The 27,982-nt window shown below is 50.6% G+C and overlaps 1 protein-coding gene across 24 annotated transcripts in view; it reads right to left on the reverse strand.

The window, feature by feature from the left end:
* Positions 1-27,982, reverse strand: part of EXD3 (exonuclease 3'-5' domain containing 3) — a 301,259-nt gene that overhangs the window by 96,519 nt on the left and 176,758 nt on the right. The window contains exons 21-22 of one of the 24 annotated variants that reach the window (XR_015703803.1): positions 25,502-27,939; positions 19,785-19,875 (exon numbers count right to left, since the gene is read on the reverse strand). The exons of 18 other annotated variants lie outside the window; for them this stretch is intronic. Coding sequence is in view for 4 of the 6 variants with exons in the window: in XM_087753506.1 (XP_087609632.1) it covers positions 19,690-19,875 (186 nt within the window). In the remaining 2 variants the exon portion in view is untranslated. Of the gene's footprint in view, positions 1-4,436; positions 12,287-19,436; positions 19,876-21,408; positions 21,627-25,297; positions 27,940-27,982 lie in introns of those variants that run through there. 5 more of the 24 variants (XM_087753512.1, XM_087753506.1, XM_087753507.1 and 2 more) reach the window with 5 other exon arrangements.

Below are 27,982 nucleotides of genomic sequence, written 5' to 3' on the forward strand. Positions count from 1 at the left end.
CTACAAATAAAGCCTCCACCCGCAGATGGGTACCCCAGCCCTCACTTTTCACCGTGCAGAGATACTGGGCTGTAGGAAGATAACGCTTTGGGATCCAGAAATGGGGTACCCCGTGCTGCTATCGCAGAGGCTCCTGCATCTCTAGTGTTAAACCAGGTAACCTGCAATGGCAGGAGAGCAACAGCGACGCAGAGCCCAGCTCAGGGTGCAGAGCAGCCCTGGGATCCAGAGCAAAGCCAAGGCTCGCGGCTGCCACGGCTGCCCCGGAGCGCTGCAGGCGAGACGCCGGCAACACCATCTTCCGAATGGACACAGTGTGCCTGCTGCAGGGAGCTCAGCCCGGCCAGCCGGCGCAGAGCCGTCCCCTTACACCACGCTGTGACTTACTCTGCGTGCGAGCCACGAGGAGCCTGTGCCTCGGGCTGGCCACGGGGACGCACGCAGCTTGGCCAGCCGTGTCTGCAGACTCTTTTTTGGAGTGCCTGATGATAAGAAGCAGCACAGAGGGTGAAGGGCGATGCAGACCTGCCACGGGGACATGGGCAGCAAATCCCCCAAAACACCGAGAGAACGCCGATTGATCAAAAGGTTTTGCTTTTCACGTGTTCAGACTTTGAACACAAATCTTCATTTCTCCCCTGAAAGCAAACGCTTTTCCCTGCAAAAATGTTTGGTCATAAAACTCTGCAGCACACCAGTACCATTCTGGATTTTCTTTCCAATTTCCTAACATTTGTGGTGGGGGCTGAACACTGCCTGCAAAAATAGCGCAGCTTTCTTAACTCCTGATTTTCTTTGCAGTGGAAAGGAGTCTTAGAAAGCTCAATCCAGCTGCTTTCCACCACTGCGGTCTCACTTCATGGTGTGTCACAGATGCTGCCCTTCCATTTTCTTTGTGGATTCCCTGGAAACTCCCAAATTCTTCTCTATAAACACATTTTGAGAGCAAGTAAGTCCATGTTATGGTAACAACCTAATGCTTTCAGCTTCTGGGCTTAAATCCTGCTGGCCGAGCTCTTCTCCGCTCGCTGTCAAGCAGCGCAGCAGAAGTCTAACAGCAGGAAAGCCCGCACTGTGAAACGACACTTGGGCGCTGAGCCTCAGCAAATCCTTAAGAGTTGCGGTGGCCTCGCAAGTCGTTTGTTTTATCGCAGACTAAAATCCCTCTTAACAAATACTTTTTTGGAAATGAGTAAGAACATATGAACTGATTTCAGCACAGTCAGGCACCGGGACCTTCTCGCCAAGGTAAAGGTCCCTCTTACCTCCTCTTACCTGAACATCTCAAAGTACCGAGTGGGTCACAGAGGCTGGCCCCAAAGCTGGTGGGGAGAGACAGGGACCTGCAGTTGGTCACTCACACCCCCAGGTGCCTTGGGACGGGGGGAAGCGGCCCTGGAGATACCCGTGTCTCTCCCAGGAGCTTACACCAGCTGCCTAACTGTTAGGAATCCGAAGTCTGGGGACATGAGTGTCACCACAAGGATCCTAGAGCTGCCGCTCAACGTCAAAGGGAGCCTCTGCGCTGACTTCCAAAGGACCTGAGATTCGCCCCAAGAGAGAAAAATCTCATGTAGGCACTCACAGCCCTTTTCTATGTTCAGATCAAATTAATACCAACCCCGTATCAACCCCAGGGACCCTCAGAGGTCCTTTCCAACCTCAGTTGTTGAAGGATTCAAAATAATTTCCTCCTTTTTCTTGCTAAAGCCTTTTGAGGACAAATACGCTGAGGTCACCATAATCAGTAAAACAGGCAAACGCGTTACACCTTTCCGTGGGCTCAGGTACGCTGCTGGGGTGGGATCTCCTGCGGGGATGGCTGCCAGCCGAAGATCTGCGCTTGGCCCTGGCTGGCGGCTGCACCAGGAGCCGCGGCTGGAACGGCGCCCGCCACGGTCAGTACGGGCCCTTCGTCTCGCTTGCGACCGCGCTGTCCCCAAATATCCGGAGCGACTTTGGGAGTATAAGCCAAAACAAAAATCCAAAGTGACAATTTAGACAAGGACGGTAGAGTGACAGATAATGGAAAAATTACCGAACTCTGGAGAGGTAATATATACGGGAAACTGGATGGCCCACCTGTGAAACCAGGCTTGGACACTTGCGGTGACCACTGAGCTATTAGCACGATTTGCCTAGAAAGGGACCACGAGTGAACACCCTAACTATTCTGATTTATATAATTAATACATAAGCTATCAAAAGCCCATCAGATTTTAAATACTCCAAAAATATTTTTAAAGCTTTCTATGACAGTGTAAACACTCCCCATGAAATCCTCCTCTTCTCTGCCAACCTGCTCTCTCCCGTCCCCGCACCGGAGCCCAGTACACGCTGTTATCTCCGATTTGCCTCTCCCATCGCGGAGATTACGCTCCGAAACCCATTTTCAACAACTGAGCTGCAGGCACATGAATTTAAGGATTTACTGAGGTAGGTTCCTAAAAGCCTCCCCGTCCCTTTCCCCGGGGTGCACCGCAGCACTGGTGAAACATTATCCAGCTTTTGATCATCTTGCAATTAAAAAAAAACCACTAAGAAAATAAGAAAGCATCCCAATATCTGTCATAAAGCAATAATTGATTGTGCAATCTATGGATGGAGCTCGGGTAAAGGATCTGGGTATTTGACAGCTACGGAGAAGTTTGGATGTGAACAGCCCCACGGGCTGAGGACGTTCTCACGCCCGAGCAGGGATGGGAATAAGATTCAGTACGGCTCACAACTGCGACCACTGCTTTTCTTGCTAAACTTCACTTCGCTTTCTTTTATTTAGAAAAATAACTACGAAATCACAGCAAACAATCCTTGTCTTAGAAAAATCACAACGTCATGATAAAGTGAGATAAGAAACGGTGGAAAAGTTATTGTATTAATGTTGATGAGAGCCCATAGGTGTTACGCAGCAAGAAAAACAAATGACTCTCCCTCAGATGGAAGAAAATGTTTCTTCTCGGAGAAAGAAAAACACAAAGCGGCTCAACTGCATCCCTGAAATTGTGCAATTTACTTTGCATATTTGGCAGCAAAAGTAGAAGAAGCAGTTTATAATCCAGGGTTTTCACGCAAATGACAGGTTCTTGGTTCTTGAAGGAGTATTTCATTTTGGTATGCTTTTTTAATTAACATTCTAATAGTACATTAGAATTAAAGGAATACCATCGACTTAAAACTTGCGTAGCTGTTTGAGCATTTTTAATGACCAGCGTCACAGCAATCCCTAATCTGACTGCAACCGAAGCAGATCGGAGACCCAGCACCTCCCGGGGTACTTTGGGGTGTATCTGTATAATTGAAGCATTTTCTGGCCAGCCCATTTCTCTGCCTACCTCTGCCGGGCAGTTCTCCCCTTCACACAGCAACGGGGGAGCAGATTGAGGAGGCCCAGGCAACAACGCAGGCAGCAACGCAGGCAGCAACGCAGGCAGCAATCCATCCGAAGGCTGCAGACGGGCAGGGGCTGCCCGCAACAGCTGGGGTTTCATTTTCTTCAACCATTTCATTATAAAGATGTGGATTGCTGTATATTTTACTGGTTTTAACTGTCAATCTTAATTGTATTAAGGTAGAAATTATGTATAAAGCAACCTGTAAAGCTCCTTTTTTGCCCCAAGAGGTGGTTCTGTGTTTCAAGATATGGAGCAGCCGGTGTGAAACACATCTAGAGAGACTGAAAACGGCGCTACCTGCCTGCAGAAACAGTTCAAAATGGGCGAGAATCTCCCAAAGACAGTAATTTTTTTGAAAGGAGCCATGCCAGGCAGCTCCCCCAGCAGATATCGAGGCAGCAAAGGGAACCAACTCCGCTGCCTCCGGAAAGGAAGGAAAAAAACCCACGAGGGAAGTGAAACTGTGACAATTTTTAAGTCCGAGGGACAGAGTCCTATGACTGGGCACAGTCCCGTGTCACATGAAAGGTGTGGGAAAATGCTGAAGCGTTGGTTACACTTGCATTTCTAGCTTCAAAAATAGCCTGAGAACCAAACCATGACTTCATAGCTGTGGCAGCTCCCATGCGCGGCGCTGCCAGGAGGGTCTGCCGAATCCCGGCCCGGCCGGCGCGGGCAGGATCCCTCCCGCACACCTGGCCAGGGCACCGAAACGTTAATTCTGCTCCTGCGCTAGAGAAACAGCCCTCATTACACGCAGACTTTAAACCCAGGCCTAAGCGCTTGGCTGGAATTATAAGTGAATTTAAGCTTAGAGTTAAACCTTGAAGACATCCCGGTTAGTACGGCATTTTCCAATTATCTCATCCAGCGTATCCAATCGCTGCGCTGACTTTACAGACGAAATGAAACCGCACAGAAATTACCCTGACACTAAGAACAACATTTAACAGGGCAGCCCTTTGCAAAGCTGCCCAGGTTTATTCTGTTTACAACTCTGTGTGTTGCCCTAATCTCCACAAATTACCCAGTCTCCAACATGAGATATAAACAGGCAGCAATTTGCCTACTGGTTCTGAGGACAAGGTTATTTTTTTTTTTATGAGTACTGATGGGGATAATAAGAACAAAACTGATTTTTTTTTTCAGAATTGGCTGGGCTGCTGGTGCAGAGCACATCCAAAATGCCTCGAAAGGTGTTGCACGTCCCACTGTCACGGTGCAGCGCGCTCTGCGTCTGGCTGAGGCTCGCAGCTTCTCTGCCTTGGGAAGACGCAGGTTTCTAACTCATATAAACCTTTTTCCCGCATGGCTGACGTTCACGGATGTCCCACCAGGACGGAGCCCGCTGGAGCCTGGGGAGAAGCAGAGCCCCATGGTGCTCAGCAGCCGTGCCCCTTGCAGCCTCCTCGCAGAGCTCTCGCTCCCGGCGGCACCCGGCTTCATCGCCCCGCCGCGCGGAGCCAACGGCTCTGTGACGAGTGCGGGAGACGCAACAGCTTGTACCAAACAAGTGCTGCGCCGGTGTCAGGCCAGGCACGTGCAACGAACGGTCAGTCACCTCCAAAGAAAAGACGGGAAACCTCCAGAAAAGATGGGAAACCTCCAGAAAAGATGGGAAACCTCCAGAAAACATAACAAACATCACAACTACCTGCACAAACCAGCCGGGCTGCTCAGCCCCTGCGCTCATTGCCAACGCACCAAGGGGGTACAAGACACCCTCCTGAGAAACCCCGGCTTCGTGCCGTGTTGGAGTGGAAGGGGAGAGAGTCCGGGCACCCCGTCAGGCCTGGGGCACCCTCGTCGGTGTCCCACTCACCCCGACAAGCCCTGTAGAGCTGTAACACGTCTGGGCAACAGCAGCTCCTCTCCCCCGCCGTTCTGCTAGCGGTGACTGGTCCTCAGCATTGTTTTAATGCTATATAGGCTCGTCAGCCCTACGGGGATTTTACCCTGCCCTGCAGTTATGGTAGCGAGAGCTGCACGGCACTTCAGGAGCAAAAGGAGAAAGACAATCCCCAAAACACGGTGCGCGTAGGACCCTGCTCCCATCCGCCCATGTGCTGCCACGGGTGCAGGAGAGATGCTCCCCATACACCAGTCAGCGTACCACGCTGCAAACTGGGCGCCACTGCAGCGAGTGGGGGGGGGGACTGCAGCATTACACAGTGTCACAGTGCCACCGTTTGCACTGACCCTTGCGCTCACAGGGGACTGACAGTGGAGGGGGACTGAAAAGATAGCAAGAGCATCCATAAATGCATGCAAAAAACAACAAGAAAATATAAAACCAGGTGCATCCATCAGTTCCAGATGCCTGCCACACAGTTCAGCTACTCAGTGTTACGGTAGGGTCACATCCAAAGTCCCCAGGCTGCTTCTACATGAGCAAAGTGACGAGGAAAAAGGGAACAGTGAAGAAACTATCGGCTTTGCCCCCGAGGGTACTCTGCTCTCTGAAGGCCCAGGTCCGTGTCAGCCCTCGTCCCCTTTTTTTGTCAGCTCAGGGTGTTCTTCCACCCAGCCCAGCACATGCTGCTCCCACGTTTCTGCTGACACAGCTCTTTGTTGACTGATGCGGTAAACCAATTCAGCGAACCCGTTTGTGTTGCATGTAACCCTGCAAAAAGACAAATTATTTGCGCTCCACGTCTTTTTTTTTTAAGTATTTTTTTGCATGCTTTAAGTAGCTAAAGGTAGTTTGCCTTTTTTCCATTGCTTCAGCTGTCTGGCGGCAGCGAGCACCTGCTAATGAAACACCATTTTCCAAGGTAGGTTTCTAAAAGAGATCTTGAAAAATAAGGTTCTTTAAATGCTCCAAAAAAGGCAACAGCATTTCCTCTTCAGAAGAACACAGTAATAACTGAAAAGGCACCTCCTGCCAGAGAAGAGGAGCACAGACAACGCTGATGCCAAATGCCCCCGCAGGAACTCAAACAAAAGCCACGGCAAGGCCCGGGCTCTCGTGGCCTCAGACTGTCCATCCTTGTGACTGGGGCCAGCGTGACTTCGCAGGTATTTTTAAACCGCATCTGAAAGCGGTAAGCACCGATGCTTCCTGTGACAGATGAGGTTGTAGCCAGAGAGCCCAAGGCTGGCCACCAGCAAGGGCTCAGGTTCTGGTAGCCCACAGAGGTCAATGTCCTTTTGCTTCCCTCTGTCTACAAGGGAAGAGCACGAGGAAAGATGCACGTACCCATATGGTCTGAAACTCAACGATCCAAAAAGAGGTCAGGGCCCCCTGAGGACTGAACGGACGGAGGCTGGTGACCACAGACACTATTAGACAGCTCTCCACAGTGCCTTCATCGTTTCATCATTTCAGGCTTTATCCTGCTGCTGCTGCTTACAGTGGCAAGGGTCCGGGTGGCGTGGAGAGGAGCAAGTGTCCTTCCCAGTCTGACCACCTGCATCCCATGAGGCTGGAGGCTCCCGGAGTTCAGGAGCTGGATTCTGTATTTTTTTTTGGTTGGCATGTAAGAGTTGGCTCCACAGGTTGTGAGTTCCCTTATTCTGTCATCTCCACCTCTGGATCTTGTTTTCCCTAGTATCCAAGCTCTGAACCAAGCACTGCAGGACTGCATGATGTTTAACACATGGGCATTCGAAATGAGGAAGGGTGATGAACAGTGGGTAACTTTTTTCCAGTGATCTCATCACTATGGTTAGAAAGGGGAAACTCAGATAAGCTTTGTGGTCTAATACATAGAAATACTTATATTCCTCAGAAACAGAGTTTCGAAATTCATGTGCAATGGCACACATAATTTACATGTACAGATGCCATGACTCGTCGCTCAAATCAGGTCTCTGCATTCAGAAATTCGTTGTTAATCCGGACGTCTGTTCATGCGTGTATTTAAATTCCGAGCGCGTGTTTGCACTTGTTACGGTAACTACATGCAGGAATCAGGCACACCTTGTTTGTACATCTTTACCCAGACAGCTGCATATTTGGCATGACTGCGCAGTCCAGAGAGGGTTTGTGAATGAATTAAACCGCTTGACAGAACCGAATGCTTGGGGAAAGGACAGGCAAGAAGCAGCTCTGCTTTGTATCGCTTAACATTAAAAATAGGGAGGATTGACACCTTCCAGCCTTGCCTCAGCACATCTCTTTAGCCTTTTCCCCTAAGGATGCTGAATGGACTCCTGTCACTCCAGAGCTGCCAGAGCACAGGACCTGCAGCCAGAGGTTGACTGGGAAACTCTCTGCATGCATTGACCTAAACTGGCCTAATTTATTCTAGCATCATAATTCTTAAAGCCAACTATTGCCATAATTACTTCCACGTATCTATCTCATTCCAACAGGCCGCTCCTCCTTCTTGGCCAGTAATCCTTCTCAGAGTCACTCGCTGAAATTCCAGATCATTTCATTTCAAAACCAATTATATGTAATGAGAGGAATTTCTATAAACATTCCCTTTATTGGATGCACAGGAATGATCTGTAATTCATCTCCACTGATGGTGCCCCTGAAAAGGCTTTGAAGGACTTTCTAAGAAGAAAAAAAGTTCCATCAAGACAAATTTGCCTCCTTTTTTCCCACCTTTTATCTAGGGAAAATGCCTAACACGATCACAGGGTCTTCAGTTCTGAGCGCAGGCTAATTTAGACTTTATTTCCAGCTTCACATCAGATGCAAGGCTGGGGACGTTTCAGTCACCGGTACTGAAACTTTCCGTGGTGATGCAGCAAAGATGGTTTAAGAGCTGTCGGTGAAACAGGATAAGCACAGTTTGTGTTTCAACTGGCTCGATGGAAACCAGGGGATTTGTTCCTTGCCCCACTACGGCCAGTGGCAAGACTGACATGAGAGAATCATATCATAGAATCACAGAATCGCAGAATGCTTTGGGATGGAAGGGACCTTTCCAGGCCATCCAGTCCGTCCCCCCTGCCATGGGCAGGGACATCTCCAACCAGATCAGGTTGCTCAGAGCCCCGTCCAGCCTGGCCTTGGATGTTTCCAGGGACGGGGCATCTCCCACCTCTCTGGGCAACCCCTGCCAGTGTTTCACCACCCTCATTGTAAAATGAGGATAATTGTAATTGTAAAATGAGAGCGCAGGGTTTTTCACAAAATACTTCTATCTTAAGCACCCAGACCCACGTAGCTCACTTTCCTAAGCACCACGGCTCACACCGAGCTCATCCGTATCCCCCAAACCTTGGTGTCTCTGAGCCTTCCCTGGAGCCCTGCTTCAGAGACCTAGTGGAATTCGAACCCAAAGAATTCGGCCCAAATATTCTGGATTCGCAAAAGCACCCAGGAAAGCTTTATGATCCAGTGAGAGCTGACTTACATCCACTGTCCTAAGGCTCACTGCCTTGCAAAATCTTGCCTTCATTGCAGAGGAAGGCAGCCTCTTTCCAAAAGAGAGGCTTGACCTGGGCCAGTGCCAAGGATGGAGATGGGACGCGTTGGTGCTGTGATGGTGGTTACCAGCTTCTTGCCTGCAGAAAGGCAGTTTGCGTTGGAAAGGGAAAGAAAAGCATGGCTGGCAAAGAGCGAGAGCAGGGCCTTAGGCAGCAGGTTTCTGGGCAGCTATTCCTGCCGCAGCATCAGCATACCCCATCTGCGAAACCTCTGGGGAATTGTATATTGGCCTAGCGTGGGTATAGCAGCACTTGGAGCTTTCTCTGGGCATGCAGGCAGTTTTATTACTTGGGGGCAAGTGTCTGGGGATTATTTAATTCAAATGATCAAATACACCTCACATAGTATTTTACATCATTCCCCATGTGAATCCTCTTGTTCTGCAATTTGGCAATTACTGGCAGACAACTTCTGGGAAACGGATTTTAAACTTTGGGGCTAAAACCAAGGTAATTTGTATTAGCTCTGAAAGTAGAGCTTTTCTGTCCAGCAGGCCAGATTTTTTTTCCACACTGGTTTTACGCTAGCACAGCAGCAACCTGTGCTATGGAGCCGTCCGTACCTTCAGCTAGAAGAGCGTAAGTCCAGTATTTGTATACACAGGCAATTTGATTTTTCTATGTAAAACAGAGTACTACTGCCACATGTCTTAGCTTTCATGCAGATTTTTTCTGAACGTTTTGCAGTCCTCTTTCCTATTTTGATAAAAGAAAGTTACTTTGCAAAGTGAAGGCTTATCATTTCTGGTGATCTAAACAGATGTGACTTGACAAAGGGGTCCATTGTAGGGCCATGTTAGTGCTTTATTTTTTAACGATGAAGGCTTTCGTTGTTTGTTATGGTGAGAAATAGTTTCCCCTCCAGATAGCCCCTTGAGAAATTCATGAGAGAAAATCCAGACTGTGAAAAGTATGGCTTGTGAGGAATTTGAAACAACATGACAGGGGAAGCAAATCATCGTGAAAATCCCATTACAGAAAGCCTGGGCTCATGACCACCTCCAGTCCTGAGCTCATCCTCCCCGACTCCAGGTGAGCTGTCTCGCTGTCGTCCGCACGATGACTGTCCATAGGAATCAGAGACATCGCTCAACCTTTTGTATCCTTTCTGTCAGACCCACACAGCCAGGCTCTCGCTGCGCCTGCTGCTGACCCTACAGAGAGGACGATGGTCCCAAGCCAAGGGCAAAACAACGCGCGAATGAGCGAAACCGTGGGTCAAGGTAAGGAGGGAGGAACTGGCAACCCAACCGACCGCCGTTGCGCAATTCCAGCTAATCAGATACAGATACAGATGCAAGCCGCCCGTGAACACTTAAGAGAAGTTTACATTTCAGCTGGGTTTCGCAGCTGGACGGTGATGGCTTCACATGCAAAGTTGATTTCTCCAGGGTACAGCTCCAGAGAGAGGTAACCAGTGTAGTGCCTCTGAAAAGCTCCAGTTTCTGATCCATTTTCAGGTTTGTTCCCCTTCCTCCCAGGCTTCTTTGCATGCACATGTTAAAGTGCTCTGCTATATTGTAGTTGAAGTATAGTTAAATAAGTTTCAGTTCTCATTTAAGACTTCATTTTTTTAAGATAGCAGAATAGCTTGGGTTCATGTCAAAACAGTTTTAAGGCCTCCAGCATCAAAAATAATCTGTCGCAAATCTAAAAACACCAGCTTTTCAGAGAGGAGATGTGAGATGCCAAGAGATTTCACACACACAAACAATTGGGAGACTGGGCTTCAAGTTCCATTTGCATTTTTTCCATGGTTACCTAACGCTGGACCCAGCGATCTGATCCAAATCACCTCGAGATTTTTTTCTAATGCTCCCCCTGAAGCATGGTCTCGGCATCCCTCAGCGGAGCGCACGTTTCCCTGCCTCCTGCAGGAGGTTCTCACAACGGCAGCAGGGGCTCCAGCACACTGCGTTCGAAGCTCTGGCTTTTGCACGGCACTTTTCAAGAGCTGACCTGCAGCCACGGCTGGGTCTAGCTGCCACTCCACACCGGTAGAGATGATCTCAACAACAGCGACGGAGACGAGCGCGAGGGCAATGAATCCACAAAACTGCCAGCGTGCAGGGAACTGGCCAATTATCCATCACTGGCTTTTAGCAGAAACCACACAAAGGGATCTCTATGGATGAGAAGATCGCAGGAAAGGAAGGCGAGAGGCGAAGATCGGGGGAAACGAACGGCATGGTGAACTATGAACAAGTATTTATGACCATCCTCTGAAAGGTTGTTCTTAGTCCAGCTTGTAACTAGTGACAACGTCAGGATTATTTAGGAGAACTTGTTAAAATAAGCAAAAAAATAGTTGGTGGATAAAACAAACAACGCTTCCAAATCACAGCAAGAAATACTGTCGGCAGCTTCGCTTCATGTAAGGACTTGCATCCTTCCCAGCTGTGTTCCTCTTGCACACCCTGGCAGCCACGGGAAGGGATGAGGGCAGCAGCGGTGTGCTCACCTCCTGCCACAAGCTTGTCCTCCTCACTGACGGTCCCGTAGGACCACTGGCAAACTCTTCGTGGCATGTTCAGGTCCGTCAAACCTCAGCACACAGATTTAAACTGAGCAAGATGTGTCAAAAGAGTAAGAAAGGGATGGAGAGAAGGAGGTCAAGTCTCCGCAGCTAGCAAAGATACCCCGGCCCTACGTGGACAGGCCCTAATGACGCTGCTGCTTGGCTGAAAAAAATTATCAGAAAACATCCATTGAAAAATTCCTTTTTCTGTCCGATACTGTAAACACAAGTTCAGCACAGAAGACTCCATGGGTTAAGATGGTTTTGATGACTTCCAGTGCGAGTACACTCTGCAGACTCGCTTTCCAAACAGCCTATTATCACCGTGCAGGCAGCTCATTTATTTGCTGAGAATTCTCATTTAAAAAAACTAATCAGTCAAGGTTTATTTTCCTCTGATAAGGCACAGGAGGGCACTGTTAAGGTTCTGGCTTCTGCCAGTTGTCAAGCTTCTTGTCTAGAGGTTAATGTCAAGCTAACACCACGACAGGGCTCTAGCACATCGCTTCTTCAGCCGGTGTGTCCTGGAGGTCTATCTCTGGAAACCCGGCTTTGCCACTGACGTTCCCACAGGCCACGAGACGGATCATTTCACTGCCTCAGTTTCTCCAGGAGTAAAAGTGGGGTCTTCCAGCCAAGTAGTCAAAAGCACGCAAAGGTGGGTGTCCGCAACTGTCAAGAATTGTCTGAGTCTTTAACTGAACGCAGCATCACGTCTACCCAGAGCATCTGGAGCTGCCATAAGAGACAGGATTTTGGGACAGCAGATGAGGACTTGTACATCCAACCTCAAGCCCTTTTTCCCTATGCTGGCCCAGATGACACACTCATCCGTGCGAAGCGGTACCAGCACCCCGTCACAGCGGCTCGGCCCACTCATGGCTGGGAAGGAGCGGCAGCGAGGGGGGCAGAGGTCCCCCGCACAGGGCCCGGGCTTCACGAAGAGCCGAGATCATCATTGGCAGATGTACCTTCCCCAGGGCTCCGAAATCTGTCAGCAAACAGAAAGCAACGGGAAGGGGAAAAAAAGACTAAAAGAAAGCCTGTGTTTGAAATATGCTTTGTTTTCTTTTAAAAAAATCCAGGATTCCATCCAGCTTGAAAGAGGAGGCGAGCACTGAAACAAGCTCTTTGTTTTTTGCATTAGTTCAAGAAGAAAACACTTTTTTTTTTAATATATTCCTCCGAGGTTTAAATACTGCCTCCAGCCCCCACTTTTGGCACGCAGGGAGCAGGTCACAGGTACTGCCCTCAGCGCCGCAGCAAACCAGCAAAATAACCCCTGGCCCAGCAGCCCCTCTCATTAACCCTTCCCAGCGGCACAGCGGGCGACCCCCAGCCCGCCACCTCCCGCGGTGCTCCTGTCCCCCGTCCTGCGTTTTGTCCCCAGCCCGGTGGCTGAAGGACCTGCCACCCTCACCTGGGTGGCACCTCCCTCTGCCCCCCTCAGGGAACTGTGGCTCTTCGGGCTCTGTGGGGAAACGCCGGAATAACGTCTCACAGGGGCCTCGGGGGGAACTGGGGGCTTTGTGGGCAAATTGTACCACGTTACCACCACCAACAGCAAGGACATGCAAATGGGGTCCAGCGGCGGCTTTGAGACTGAGGCGGTTTGTGGCACGGGGATGGGGTCCCCGTCTGCCCGCAGCCCTCAGGGCAGAGAGGGGCAGCAGGCAGCGACGGCTAGGTGGGACAACGGCTCACGTTTTCATCCCCTTCCACTGCCACCCCCAAGGCAGGCCCAGCTCCCACCTGGCCGACGCTGGGGAGCCATCCCCAGGGCAGAGCTTGGGATGCTCCACGAACGACGACGGCTCCGTCAGCACCCCAGTGCCCCTGGCAGCTCTTCCCCCATGTCTGCAGCTATCTGAAAACAGGCAGGAGCCCCCCAAAACTCAGAGAGCCACCAAAGAGCAGCCGCAAGCTTTGCTCAGCCCTGGCGGGGTCTGAAGCCCCTCGAGCAAAGTGCTGCCCTTCACCGGCCTTGGCCTCCAACACTCTCCAAAAACACCCGAAAGGTTAATTCCTGTCCGCAGATCACCTGGGGCCGGGTGCCCTCTGCCCAGAGCAAAAAGACGCTGTTTTACAGTGGTCCACTCGCCGAATCTGCGATCACACAAACCGCGCGGCAGGCTGCATCTGGCACCGGTGGAGGGGTAATTACTGGAATTGCTGAAGGCATCAACTTGCTCCCTGTTTTCTCTTGGCTGCACCGACCACGCAGGTTGAAGCGTGGAAGGGTGAGTGCCAAGTGTTATGGTGTGAAGCCATTTTCCATTAAGAGCTCTTGTTTTTCATGGCTTATAAGTTACCGCTCCCCGCCTCCAGTCCTTTGGGATGAGATTTGTCATGCTTGTTCTTAACCCAGTGGAGAATTTCTTTAGCAAAGTTCAATAGTATAAGTAGCAGCAATTACTCATCTGGCTTTCGTCATGGAAGATAACAGATATTCACAGAAAGTTGCCGTCTCTGCGAGGGAGGCGGCAGAAGAGAGGACTTCTGCCCCGCAGCCCTGGAGAAGCACAATCCAGCACGCCCCAAGGTTTTCCAGGAGCAAATTCAGCGGCAATTCCCATACCCAGACACCGACAAACACCCGCCCAAACGCAAGCATTTCATGCAGTCCCGTAGGGCTGGTTTCCAGATAGCTGAGCATGAAAATGTGATGATCATCAGCTAATCAAGACATTTTCCAGATGCGGCCTGGGTGCAAGTGTAAATTCTAAACCTGCTTGTAAAACCAACGTGACCTGAACCTTCGGGCTCGGCACGGAGAGTCCTGAGCGAGACGCTGACCCCCGTGCTTGCACGAGGAAATGCCATTTACAAACGGCGACAGCTCTGCTCGCCGGGGTGAGAACTGACTCCCCTGCGCCTCCCGAGCCCGCACGCGAGCGCCGATTCAGCGGAAGAAGAAATAAAAGACCTGTTTTTTTAATTAAAAAAAAAAATGCAAGGAACTTAGATGCAAGCAACCGAGTTAGTGAGACATTATGATTGAAATTTCAAACGAGCAAATGCCAAATGTGCCACCCCGTCCCGTCCGCGTCCCATCCGCGTACTGTGCCCTGTGTCCCGCTTTACTGACTGCCATAACGTGAGGCAGAAAGGGGCTTCATTAGCTTCTACAGAAAACACAGCTTTGAACATCCTAATTTTGTTTAGCTTAATTCCTAACCATAATATTTATATTAATGCTATTTATTATAATTTATTTTTATTGAAACGCATACACAGAAGTAAAATAAAATAAAGTTGCGTTAGGCTGTTTTAAAAACAAAAACCACAGACCAGATAAGAAAGACAGAAAACATCTTTCATGTGGAGAGATGGCTGTGGGTCACTAGACATTAACACAAGAAACAGCAATTTGCTCCTACACCAAGGAACAATAAAAGGCATTTAAACACTTAGACGAGGAGTTGTGAAGGCAGAGCAGGATTAATTCCATAGGGAGCAATGATTCCCCGCTCTTCCACTTGAGCACAAAAAAGAAACATAAAAAACCACAAGCCTGTCTCATTTCTGTAGGAAAAATGCTCTTTTTCGTGCTTTGAAACAGGATGTTGCTTTTTCACATCCATTAATTTATTTACCAAACAGTGACTCTCCCCACAGATTTTAAGGTTAGTAACGTAATTTTGCTTGGAAAAGGCCTCGTTCTGCTATCGCACACCGAAATGACATTCAACCCCGGGCTAACGACCCCAGGGGTCGAAGGATGCACTGTGCTGGTACCTGAGCTGTTCCAGTCATCAATCCCAGTATTTCTCAGCGTCTCATTCCCCAGCAGCCAGTCAGCCCCAAACTCCTCCCACCGGGAGATAAAATGGCTCTTCTCAGATGAAGCAGAAAAAAAGAAATGCCAATAGCTGCTAACAGCAACAGCTTAAACCTTGCAAGGACTCTCCCAGCCCCGCTGGTGCCTCAGGAGATGAAACACAACCAGGGTTTCCAGCAGCAGGAGAACCACGGCACGATAAGGTCAGGTGAAACAAAGAATGGGAAATGGGCCAATCTGGGGTAAAATGGCCCTTTTTTAAGAAAATATAAACTCACTGTAAAAAGGCAAGTTCCACTTTGTGCTCTCTTATGCAAACCTGCTCCTGCCCTGATGCTTCCAACTACAGCCAGCACCTGGCCTCCAGCGGCCAGCACGGCAACGCGCGCGGGGCGTACCGCGGCCTGGCCCGCGCCTGTTGAATTTATCGGAATTGAAACAGCGGGGGACACGAAGTGCGGCTGGGATGCAGCGGGCTGGTCCGATGGTGCTGAGCGTGCCCACGGCACGTCACCCAGGGTGAGCGGGGAGCACGGCTCAGCGCACAGCGTCACAGCCAGGGTGGCTTCATCGCGGGGAGGCAGTCACACTCATCCTCAGCTGCCAGCAACAAGTGAGAAGACAAACCTGGGGGAGGTTTCTTTTCTGGCGGAAGTCTCCAGAATACCAACGCTAATTAACAAATGCCTCCAAAACATTGTTATACACCTACAAAGACTATGGCACCCAAATGGAGATGACCTTCCTCCCGAGGATGAGGAATTACCCTGGCAATGGACACAAGCTCTCTCCTTTGAACACGCCGGCGAGCTGCGGTCCCTGCAGACAGCAGCCTATCCTGTATTGTGGCTGAATCACTACAAGCTGACGCTAGAAAGAAGCTTCAGTCTCCTGGACCTGCATGTTTCACAGCAACATCCCAAGAAAAGAAAAACTGAGGAGTAGATGAAATTTGAAAATTGTGTTGGCAAATAAAAATGTTATTATTAAACAACTAAAAATGTATGTCCACACGCTGCAAAGACAAAGGAGACACTCGGCCCCGTGGTCATTGACACAGGAATACAGTCATCTTCAGGTGCTTGGCTGATGGTGAGCACCACGCTCGCTCCATGGGACACCACGGCCCCTCGGACCCAGATGCAGCCTAGGAAAAGACTCCTGTGGTTTGGACCACACTTCTGTGTCCCAGCTCCCACCCGCTGCTCTCGGCCAAGAGGATATCTGAAACCACACCTCCGAGAATAACACCCTGCAAAGCACACGCTTTGCTCCAGAGGAGCTCAGAAACACTGAGAGGGCTCGTGGTTCCAGGCGAGGAGAGGCCGTGCTTCAGGCCATGACATAGACAGCCATGGGTGAGGGTGGAGCTTCATCACCTGCCCCTGGAACAGGCCACCACGAGAGGCTGAAGAAGATCAGAACAAGCTCATGGAGCTGTCTCCATCCCCGCCTGTCCCCCTTTCAGCCTCACATCCCTGCCTCTCCGCCACGCTGCCTGTAGCAGGCAGTGGCGATGGCATGGCACACCTTTCCCCTCCCCCATCCCAAATTCTCCAACCTCATTCCTGCATAGGTCTTCTTCCCCGCTTGCCTCCCGCCCCTCAAGAGCAGAAGCCGCTCCAAGCGCAGGCCGGCCCACGGCGGAGGCTGGTGAGCGGCATTCCCAAGCTGGCTGTAAGCCGGCTGCAAGGAGACGGCTCTGGCTCCCGTGACATTGCTAGTGAACTCCGACCCTGGTCCCGAGGGCAGGGGGGACCTGTGGCTCAGAAAAGGGATGGGATAAAAGCATCACTCAACCTTGACTGAGCTACAGCTGTTACTCACGTTACCACTGGGTAACAGCAAGCATGGGAAGATGCTGCTCAGCACCTCTCTCTGCAGCGCCGGTGCGCTCCCAGGTTAGCTGGCAGTCCCACCACGGGGTTCCCCAGCTCCTCCAGCAGCTGGGGGCTCTTTGCAGTACGTCATTCTGAGACTACGCCTTCCCTTTCCAAACCTCCACCAAAATTTCCATTTTCTTGACAACAGCTGACTCTCTGTTGGCTGTGGCTTTTTTATCACGAGCTGGTGCAGGGTAGCGAGCTGCCCCCGCCTGCGGCACTTTCACCAGGAGGTCCTGCAAGGCTTTCACCACCTCCTCGCAACTCCTGCAGCATCTTTTCCTCCAGTCTCAGCAAATGCCATTTTGTCCCACACTCATTCAGTGGAGCGTTACTGCAACGACCATTTCCCGCCCACGCCATGGCCGCTCGCCCCTCTGTGCCCTGTTCCTGCCTCTCCTCTCACTTCCAAACCCAACGTCAGCTGCTTCTCTGGCCTCTCCCATTCACACCCATCACTTCTCATTCAGTGCTGAGGGGCCACTTCCACTTCTGGTCCATTCATATCTTATCGTGACATTCAACTGCCTCTTACTGTCAGGGACGTATTTTTACATTCTCACCATCTCAGGAGGGTCAGGACCTCTGCAGCTTGCTGTCTCCTCATGCTCTCCCTTCTGTCTCCATCTTTATCATTACAGAATAAATTCTGAGGGATAGGCATCTGTCTTTTTGCCCTATGCTTTAATATCCTTATCAATGATCTGGACGAGGGGATCGAGGGCACCCTCAGTCAGTTTGCAGATGACACCGAGCTGGGTGGAAGTGTCGATCTGCTGGAGGGCAGGGAGGCCCTGCAGAGGGCCCTGGCCAGGCTGGGGCGATGGGCCCAGGCCACTGGGTGAGGGTCAGCAAGGCTCAGGGCCGGGTCCTGCACTTGGGGCACAACAACCCCAGGCACCGCTGCAGGCGTGGGGAGGAGCGGCTGGGAGCTGCCCGGCGGGAAAGGGCCTGGGGTATCCTGGCATCCTGGCTTATATCAGGAACAGTGTGGCCAGCAGGAGCAGGGCAGGGATCGTCCCCCTGTGCTGGGCACTGGTGAGGCCGCCCCTCGAATCCTGTGCTCAGCGCTGGGCCCCTCACCCCACGAAGGCCATGGAGGCGCTGGAGCGTGGCCAGAGCAGGGCAGCGAGGCTGGGGCAGGGGCTGGAGCACAAGGCTGGGGAGGAGCGGCTGGGGGAGCTGGGGGGGCTCAGCCTGGAGAAGAGGAGGCTGAGGGGAGCCCTCATCGCTCTCTGCAACTGCCTGAAAGGAGGCTGGAGCCGGGGGGGTCGGTCTCTTCTCCCCAGGAACAAGCAATGGGACGAGAGGGAACGGCCTCAAGCTGCACCAGGGCAGGTTTGGGTTGGATATTAGGAAAAACTTCTTCCCCCAAAGGGCTGTCAGGCCCTGGCCCAGGCTGCCCAGGGCAGGGGCTGAGTCCCCAACCCTGGGGGTACTTAAAAGCCGGGGAGATGTGGTGCTCAGGGACATGGTTTAGGGGTGGGCTGGGCAGTGCTGGGTTAATGGTTGGACTTGATGATCTTAAGGGTCTTTTCCAACCTAAACGATTCTATGATATTACTATTACAGTGCTACTAGCAGTGTTCCTCAAGAACGCAATATCGACCCCATTATATGTCACACCCAGAAGACATTGCAGGCTGGTGTAAGTTGCTGGTTTGCTGGCTGCTCACTGGCTTCCTCAGAACAATGTGGAAAGGAAGGAAAAGTGACTCAAAGACAGGCCCAGCTAGCATCATCTGGATGGATAGAGTCTATCCAGATAGACTCCAGCATGGACTGGAGTCTCATGCTGAAGGAAGATCAGCAACAGTGATGGCCACATCGCTGAGCCAGATCTTCCAATACTAAAACCATTACAGTTAGAGGTCACAAACAAGAAATACAGTCACACTCCTGTTGGAGACACACTGCTCACACAGTCTGAAGCTGCTCGTCACTGAAGAACTTCTCCCATGACCTTCATGCCACAGGTCCTCCCAAGGAGAGGTAAGGCCCCCAAGACATGGGGCTATTACCAGTCTTTGGAGACCTGGAGCTCCACTTCCAGTTTCAGCTGCCGGGCTGCTGTGACTCAGTGACAGTTTGAGCTTTCATTGGGAAAGGAAACATTTCTGACTCTCCTGGCTGCAGACAAACAAAAGATTCTTTAGTACTTAAAGAAAAAGCCGAAGTTGCTTTCCTGCCTCAACTTATTAGTTTTTAAATCGCATCATTTTTTACTTTACCTCACTATTTTTCACCGGTTAGTGTCAACCACACTAAACCTTTCAGACGTAATTCTCATGACCAGAGCAGAACTAAGCGCACTGTGTGTTAGGGGAAACAAAAGGACCGGTTAAAGATTTGCAGCCACTCTAGATAAAAGAAGAGGGATATTTTAATTAGAGTGGCCCTTCTACAGGTCATGTCCAAACCACATCAAATACACACAAATACTGACTGCAGGAAATTAAAGTTGGAGACTTAAAAATACGAATAAATCAAGGAATTCTCACGCTTAACTTTGTCCTCTGACCCCCAAGGTCTCCCTTCCTGATCCACTTTGCTGACACGAACAGAAAGTTGGTCAATCTGCCAAAACAGGCCCTGTTCTCACCTCCACATGCCCACGCGGCCCGAAAGCAATGAGTTCCTCTCCACATCACTGCCCATTTGGATGTGCATTACTGTAATTACTTCCCCATTTGCAATGGGCCAAATCAGTGCTACTCAAAAGGGCTTGGCTCACAGGCAGGCTCGCCTCCTCCTGCTGGGGTTTTGGGCGGATGATGCCTCTCCCATCCCCGCAGGACACCCCGGGCTTCTCGCAGCCCCTGCGAAGCAGCTGCAGGCCACTGTCCGTGGCATCCCCCTGGAAGATGCTCTGCTGAGCCACGCTGGAACGAGAGCAGTGCTTCGTCCTTGGGGGATCTGTGCAAAAGAGCCAGAGATAAAGATCAGTGCAGCGTTAAGAGATCTCAGTAAATGAGAACAAACTAAATAGTTCTGGATTGTGTTCATCTAATGCCATTCATATTAGCCAAGCAGTACTTCAGTTGTACTGCGACAGTAACCGAGGGAGGGATATGGCATTTCCACACTGAAAAGGTGAAGGGTAAATATGGGGAGGACGTCAAGTCAAAGTACCACAGAATCAAGGGCTTGGGGTAATAACTGCGCGTTTCGTACGCTCAGCACCCACCCTCTTATCTTTGGTGTGCACAAAAAAGAGGTGCTAGCCTAGCTGATGATCATAGACCGGCTTCGACACAATAGAGCAGGCACTGCTCGCTCTTCCAAGGGTGAGATAAACTGTCAAGTGAATTGGAGATTAACTATCCAGATGTAAATGAATTCATTGCTATGCAACTGATAGGGCTCAGGCCTGGTTTAGTGCAGGATGGAGTCAGGTTTGGAGAGCTCTCAATGGCCAAAGAATTTATAACCTGTATTCAAGGCACTCTCTGTAAAGGGCTGCCTAACAATGCGGAGCTTGCAGGCATTGTTCCTTTTGAAGGGCTTCGCCACTCCGCCCCCACTCCTCTGCCCCCAGTTCTCTCCCCTCCTGCCTGGATCCCCCAACAGACCCGCTCGCACCCTTCCCTCCTCCTGATCACACAGGAAGAAAGCCGGGGGGAGGTGACCTCCGCAGCAGAATTTGCTATTCATGTTCCGTTCCCCCTCACAAATCCTTAACTTCTTGTCTCTTTTTAATCTTTTTTCTCTTGAGGAAGAAAAGATCAAAGGGCTTGGGGCTGATGCTTTCTGAACTAGGCACTTCTTGCCATGGGAAAACAGCGACGGGGAAGGGCTACACAAAGATGCCTGTGACTGGGGGTGGGGGGAGAGATGGTGAGGCGGGACTTTCTTCCATGGAAATGCTTTCTGAAAGCCTTTGCCAAGCAGCCCTGCCAGTAAGATGCAGCTACCCAGCACCCATCCCAGACCGCCAGGCCCGGCTGAGGTACCGCAGCAGCAGCAGCGAGAGCACGTGTTGCTTCGGGGTCGCACATGTACGGCGTTAGTGTCTCCCAACACCGAGGAGGGAAAGCCAGAGCCCAGGCGTGCGCTGGACTGCGTGGCCCACAGCCACCACCAGCAGGTCCCTCCTGTGGCCACCGGAGCACGGGAGCAGTGCAGACCTTGTCAGGAGGCCACTCGTTTCTCCTGGGTTCCTTCGGAATGCGTTTTTGAGAAGAAAGAGATGCACTCACACAACTGCTCCAAGCACAGAGGAAAAAACCACCAACGCGAGGGCGTGCAGAGCCGTCCCGCGTGCCTCGGCCTCACCGCGTGCACGCAGCGGAGCTTCACCTGCACATCTGCACCTGCACACCGACATCGAGCCGCCAAGCCTGTGCTGGGCTGAACGCAGAGGCTGCCTTTCAAAGTTTTATTTAAAAGATTCCTTAGTTCCAAAAAGACAAAGGATTATGCTCTGTATTTCCAAACGATCCATCACGGGTATGGAGCAGGGTTAAAAGCTTCTATATTCACAGAGAAGAAAGGGGAGGGATGCAAAATACTTCCAGCTCCTAAACTGGCTGTGATGAGAGTTTATCTCAAGGCAGGATTGTGAGGTCCCCACGTTCTTTTCCAGGACAATGTGGATTTTTCCAGTAATCCCAGCTTCTCACCGGCTGGCTGTCTTCTGCCAAGGTAGATGAGTTGCAAAGCAGAAGCTGCACACAAATTAGAGATTTGTACCAAAGCATTGATATCAAATATTCCAAGGAAAAAAGTGCTGTTGGCCCAAAGGTTTCTGTGAGTTTCCAGCTGGAGATGGAATTTCAAAGCAGCGGCTCAAATCTCTAACAAGCCTGCTAAGAAACCTTTAATCATTGTCGCTTGGACAAGCAACACACAAATAATCTCTCTTTCAGAGGTCTCCTGCTCCTGGGAAGTTGCTGGTTTGCACTTTTATCTTTTGGAAAAATGTTACCTAGGCTTGAAGGACTGATCTCAATTAAGGTTTTTGCTTTAAACCTGAAATCAAAGCTTGCTGGCATGGAAGGGGGAATCTGCAAAGACTATTCAATTGTCCAGGTTCAGTCCCACCATCTCCTTTTCTAATAGAAATCCCTCGTTTCTCGTCCTGTTCATCTGCCCTGAGGGCCGTGACCCTCCCAGACTCTTCAGAGGGAGGCTGGGTCACCAGCGCCTAGTTCTCCTCTGACACTTCTGCTCTGGTCCCTGCTTTGCACTTTGCTTGTGCGAGAGCTCTCATGGACTTCAGTCTCTCTCAGGTACCACTGTCCTCTTCCAGAAGGCGTTGGCACCTCCGTATCCTGCAACCAACACAGCACCCTTCTGATCTCACTGGTAAACAGCCTCTCCAGAGCCTTCAAGCCGACCAGCATCGAGCAGCTCGGGGACAACTGCCTCGCTGTTCTTCCAACTCTGGGACACGCAGGACAGGGCAGGACCCGAGGCTTGCTTCACGCATTTAATATTAAATTATTTTAGGAACAGTCTTACTTGTATTGCATTGACAAAATCTCGTTTCTTGGCCAGTCTACACTCAAACCCACGGGCCTCAACTCATGTCAGGAGTACGTCTCTCTGCACTAACGACCACAGGTCCCAACCTTCACTTCTCATGCAACTTCTGATTCAACTCAATAACGTTAGATTAAAATCTGCTAAACGTGTTGCAGTGCAAATCCTGTGAGGGCTTCACTAGCATACACCACAAATGAACTGCAGCACCCACAGCGCTGTAACAAATTATAGGTCTTACAGGAACACTGAAAATTCACACGACTTTTCTGCCTTCGAAGCTGGTTTCCTGACACAGACTCTAAGAATGTGTTTCCTCTGTAGGCTCAACAAATGCCTGGAACACGCTGGTGAGCCAAGGAGAACAGCTGCCTCTCTTCAGATTTGAACTACTTTCACCACCACCCCCAAAACCAAGCACAGGAGCGTTCTCATTATTAGAGAGGATAAGTGTTTGTGCTGAAAGAAAAATGTAAATTGCTCTAAGAGAGATGCCAAATTAGCACAAGTGACCCACGACCAGAAATGCAAAAATTCTCTACTGGAGATTTAAAGGCAGTTGAATGTCTCAGCAAATTAGCTCCGAGGCTGCCATGATGACAAGCCTCCTCTTGCACGCATGCTATGATCGCTATAAAACAGTTGTTGTTCCAAAGCATTTCTGATTAATTTTGCTCTACTGCTGGGGAAAAAAAATGCAAAATGTCACCATCATAAAACTGCCAGATGTGTGTGTTTGGTTAAATCATACAGACCCTTCAGGTGACAAATGTCTCCCTCGTCCTCCCGGCTTTGCCAGTGCACTGCAAACCAGGTCCTGGGCACTTCTATCGAGTCCTGAGTTTATTTTGAGCCAGAATAACAATCCTGCTAAACTCAGATGAGGTTCTGTAAAATGGATTATGGCCCAGGAGAGGTAAACGGGAGACACAGGCTGCAGTGTGACAATACAGCAAATCCAGCAGCAAAGCTGCTGCTCCGGGATCAAAGGCAGCGCAGGCACATGACGCGAAGCGCTAACACAACACAAAATCAGGGAGCCAGTTCATATTCCAAAAAAAAAAGATTAAAAAATTCAAACTGACTTGTCCTGGCTGGCTTTCGTCTGGGAGGGTACTGCCCGCCAGCGCACTGCCACATCAGTCACCCTCTGTCCCCTTCCAGCTGGCACCGGGGCAGGCGATCCTGCCCTGTGCTCCAGTGGACAGCACACAACCGTACGGACAGCACACAACCGTACGGACAGCCCCAGCCCAGCCCAGCCGCACAACCCACCGGCCCGCAGCGGGAACGGCGGTAATGTCCTCTGTAACCGTCTCCCAAGGAAGATTTGCACCCAGGCCTTCTAGGGAGAAAATGTCACTTTTACAGGGGTCTGTATCTCACCGTAAGGATCTATCCAGTGCCAAGCCCTCCTGCTTTAACTTTCTCTGGTCAGTAAGGACTTAGTGTTTTTCCCCAGTACATCCATGCATGCTCAGAAAGAAACCCAGCAGCTCCAAAGTGCTTTTGATGGAACCCTATAGACCTAAAGTATTTGATTAGCGATTTGTCATGAGACAAGTACTAAAAGCACACTGTAAGCACATTAAGAAACACCACGTCCACAAGATACAGGAAGGCTGTAGTAACACGCACAGCGTAGAATCACAGGATGCACAGAGAGAGAAAACCCCTTGGTGGCATTGACTGCAACTAAGGCTTTTTGGGAACGTTGTTGTATGTCTCCATAAGCTGAAAAACGACAGTGTTACCATTATTAAAATACTCCCTATAAGGAGAAAAGCAGGGCCAGTGCTCCAAGGAGACATGCATGCAGCCTTGTTCCCTTTCTAAAAATGAATCCTGATGAATACATGACCTTTTTATGACTCCTTCCCTACTAACAAACTGGCTTCACAGAAAGAATGTGAATATACATTTGAAGCATATACAGGCAGAAACTGAATTGTGAAGACGTAAACTTCAGAATGTGCGCCAGAAACCGACGTTTATCAGTCGTTTCCATCCAGACAGGGGACCGAAAAAAATCCATCGATGAATTCAACCTCTCAAACTCCCAAAGTCTCCAACGAGCACCTTGAGTGAACTCTAATGAAGGCACAGATAAAGATTCGTTGACTGAGGCTGAATTCTTCTCAGCAGCCCAGAGGAGAGGGATACACGAATCCCCGTAAACTCAGTGGGAGTTGGGTTCCTCATGTCCACAGCCACCAACAAAACATCCGCGCCTGGAGTTCCTCGGCAAGCAATCTTAAACCCAACACAATAAACAATCATGACAAAGCTGCAAGCTGTTTTCAGATGATTTCTACACAGACATGAAACTCATATTAGTAAGAGGTTTGTACGTTCCTCGTTCTCAGGAGAAAGCCCTAAAGGACATGCAGCAGGTCCACGAAACGCCTGGGTGACCCTGCACAGTGTGGGACACGCTCTCTTCTCAAAGAGGACCTCCCCATGTGGGACCAGCCCGCTCCCGCTGAGAGCCCGAGGTGGCCCTGCCTACGTGCCACCCGTCACAATGCCACCCGAAACGCACATCTGAAACGCGGCAGCTTGGCAGAACGTGCCCAACCACGCTCCACAGGGATTTCGAGTGCGGGCAGGCGGATTCCTCATACTGCAGCCCCCTGTGGGAGCTGAGAGCACGAGCAATGGAGACCGGGCAGGCCGCGGAGCTGCTCCCCGACCACGGCGGCCCTGGCTCCCAACAGAGCAGGCGCCTGCAGGCCAGCAAAGCCGATACCACCCACCCCACCGCAGCCCCTGCGTGCTTTCATCAGGCCCAGGGGCAGGATGGCACCAAGAGGAGAGTCCTGTTTCGGTTTCCCCAGAGCCCTGAGCCACAGCATGCCGTGAAGTGCAGTGAACACCTTCTCCTCCGTCTTTTCCTCCTCATTCCTGTCTCGTCTTTACTTTCTCCCTACCTGTTGGGTGACGCTTTTATAGCAGCATCTATCACCACAGCACCCGTGTGCACCACAGGAAGACAGAAAGCCCCCAGAGCCCTAATTTTCTTCCCAACTTTGTCATTTTGCTTCTGCATTTCACTTACTTTCATAACAACAGGCTGCGAAGCCATGAGGATCGTTGTAGCAGGCAGCGAGCAAGGAAGGGAGCTGTTGTTACAAGCATACGCTTTTCTCTAATGGCAGCTTGGAAAAGTACTGAATCACATTTCTTGTCCAAATGTGCTCTGCTCTGCAGTCTTCCATTAAGCGGTGAGTAAATAGTTTCCCATAAAAGCCCAAGGGCTTGTGAAAGAGCCCGACAGAATCTTATTCCCTCTCTAACTTCCAAAACCCATTAACTTCTCCCTCTTTATAACTGCCCCAACTGCTAGGGATTTTTGGAAACAAATCCCTTCAGCAGAGGAGCAGGAGCTACCAGGCCAGAGGCGGCCGGGGCTGCAGCCGGGGAAGCCACAGGGCAGCGTCCCCCGCGCCCCGCCGCTGGCTCTGCGGCGCAGGGGCCTGCGCCGCGGCGGGGGCACCGGCTGCGCCCGCAGGCAGGTACGCGCGGCCGAAAAGCGGCGGCTTTCTGCAGCTCCAGGGAGTTTCCTGGAAGAGCGGTGCGGCGAGCCCAGTCCTGGACGGCGCCTTGCTGCAGGACTCCCTCTCCTTGGCTGTAATTCCTCCATCTCAACAGCAAGTTCAGAAAATAACGTAATGAAAACAGTCTTTTTTTTTTTTTTTTCTTTTTTTGTCTTCTTTTTTTTCCATTGCTCATTTTATTTTACTGAGCTACTGCATACGGAGCCGAATCTTTATTTTGGCTCATGTCCTCTTGCAATATCATTACCCGCGCGCAAAGGAAAAGCCCTCTGGAGATTTCCAATCCAAACAGGCCCTTGTTTTATCTACAACTATTTGAGTACATGACCTCAGATAACCCCATGGCCAACTGCATGCCAAATTCAAACTGCAGCCATGGGAACTTTAAATACAGAGAAGATTTTCCAGCTTCCCTCTGAAGGGAAGACGGCGAGTTTCTTGCTCTCTTTGGGTCCGGCGGAGCCGGGAAGCCGGGCTGTGCCCACGGGAGTACGTCCCCGGAGCCGTGGTGGCACCGCTGTGCCACCGAGTTCACCTCCGCCACGGGAAGCTGTTCGGTTTAGGCAGCAGCGCAGCTGACCTCCGCTACGTACAAACAGTCACTGTCCCCTTTGCTTCTCAGGGTACTGCTCCGGCTTCAGATTACTGAAAAGACAAACAGCTGCACTTGGGCCAACAGACTCATATGTAAGACTGTGTTTGGATTACTCTGGACAGGGGAGGTTTTTCATCTTCATTAGCCTGCTGTTCACAGCCATATCCGCCGTTTCTCACTGGGTCAGAGCCTCCTGCTCTCTGCTGCAGTTTATGAATCTAAATAAATCAATTAATCCGGTATTTTGAATGAAACTCGGGAGACTTTGGCAGCTGGTGTTTCACAGACATTCGGTGCATGTGGGTACCTAATTCTGCTAGTCCTTGGAAAACACCAGCCCAGAGAATTTAGGCACCAGAATCAGTAATAACTGTTTTTCACAGCAGTGACCACTTGCTTTTTCTTCCCAGGTCAATATTTCTTCACGTTACCCCAAATGCATTACTAGGAAAGAGGAGAATGAACCCTAGAGCCGAACGCAAGCACAGAGGAAAAAATCTCAAGCTCTAGGAACAGCGCAGGAATTCAGTCTTGACAGTCTCCGTATCATTTTCCGACACCGTCACACTGAACACATGCCCGCGTTATTTCACGTCGGGAACCAACCTCAGGGAGAAGGGCACAGCCCGGCGACCCCTCGAGGGCTGCTCTGCTTCTCCTCACTGGGATTTCCGTGTCTGTGCAATGGGGCACTCGCCCCCGCGGAGCCGGGCTGAGGACACAAGCTCGTTTCGCAAGCAGCCGTTCGCATCGCGGGGCACGCCAGCCTGGGACCCAGCGTGGAAACAGAGGGTTTAAAATAAGCATTGAAGCGGAGGCAGCTTCGACACGGGGATGGAAGGCAGGATTTAGACGCTAGGCATTGCTTTTGCACCGCGAGCAGCCCCGTTGCCTCAGTCGGGGCCCCTGGAGCAAGACTGGGTCCAGTATGCAGCTGCTGGGCAGGCTGGTCACACAAACCCAAGGCAGTTTTCGGCTGTATGCAACCACACATTCATATGCGTTATCTGGAGACCTTTGCATTTCAAGGGTGCTGTTATTTTGATCTTTACAACCCCTGGAAAAAATGAGTTCAATTAAGTCTCATCATTAGGAATTTACATAAGGTCACTTCAAGGCTTCGTGCATTTCCTCTGGTTCAGATCTCAGGGCTCTTGGTGTTTCCCCTCTTCATTTATAACCTCGTTGCTGTAGGGCATTCCAAGTAAATCATCCACCACCAGTTTCCTCTCTTCAGCAACATGCATCAAGTTTTTCATTCAGGCTAAATGAAGCTTCAACTACTCCGTACAACAGTAGCCCAGTTAAAGGCACAGCATCACTTTGAGGGACGGCAGTTTTCCCCTCAATAAAAAAAAAGAAATTATTTTAATACAGAAGAGAACAT

Source organism: Nipponia nippon, unplaced genomic scaffold (assembly GCF_047370975.1).
Source record: "Nipponia nippon isolate SJK-2023a ecotype South Korea unplaced genomic scaffold, ASM4737097v1 scaffold_16, whole genome shotgun sequence".
Classification (NCBI taxonomy): domain Eukaryota; kingdom Metazoa; phylum Chordata; class Aves; order Pelecaniformes; family Threskiornithidae; genus Nipponia; species Nipponia nippon.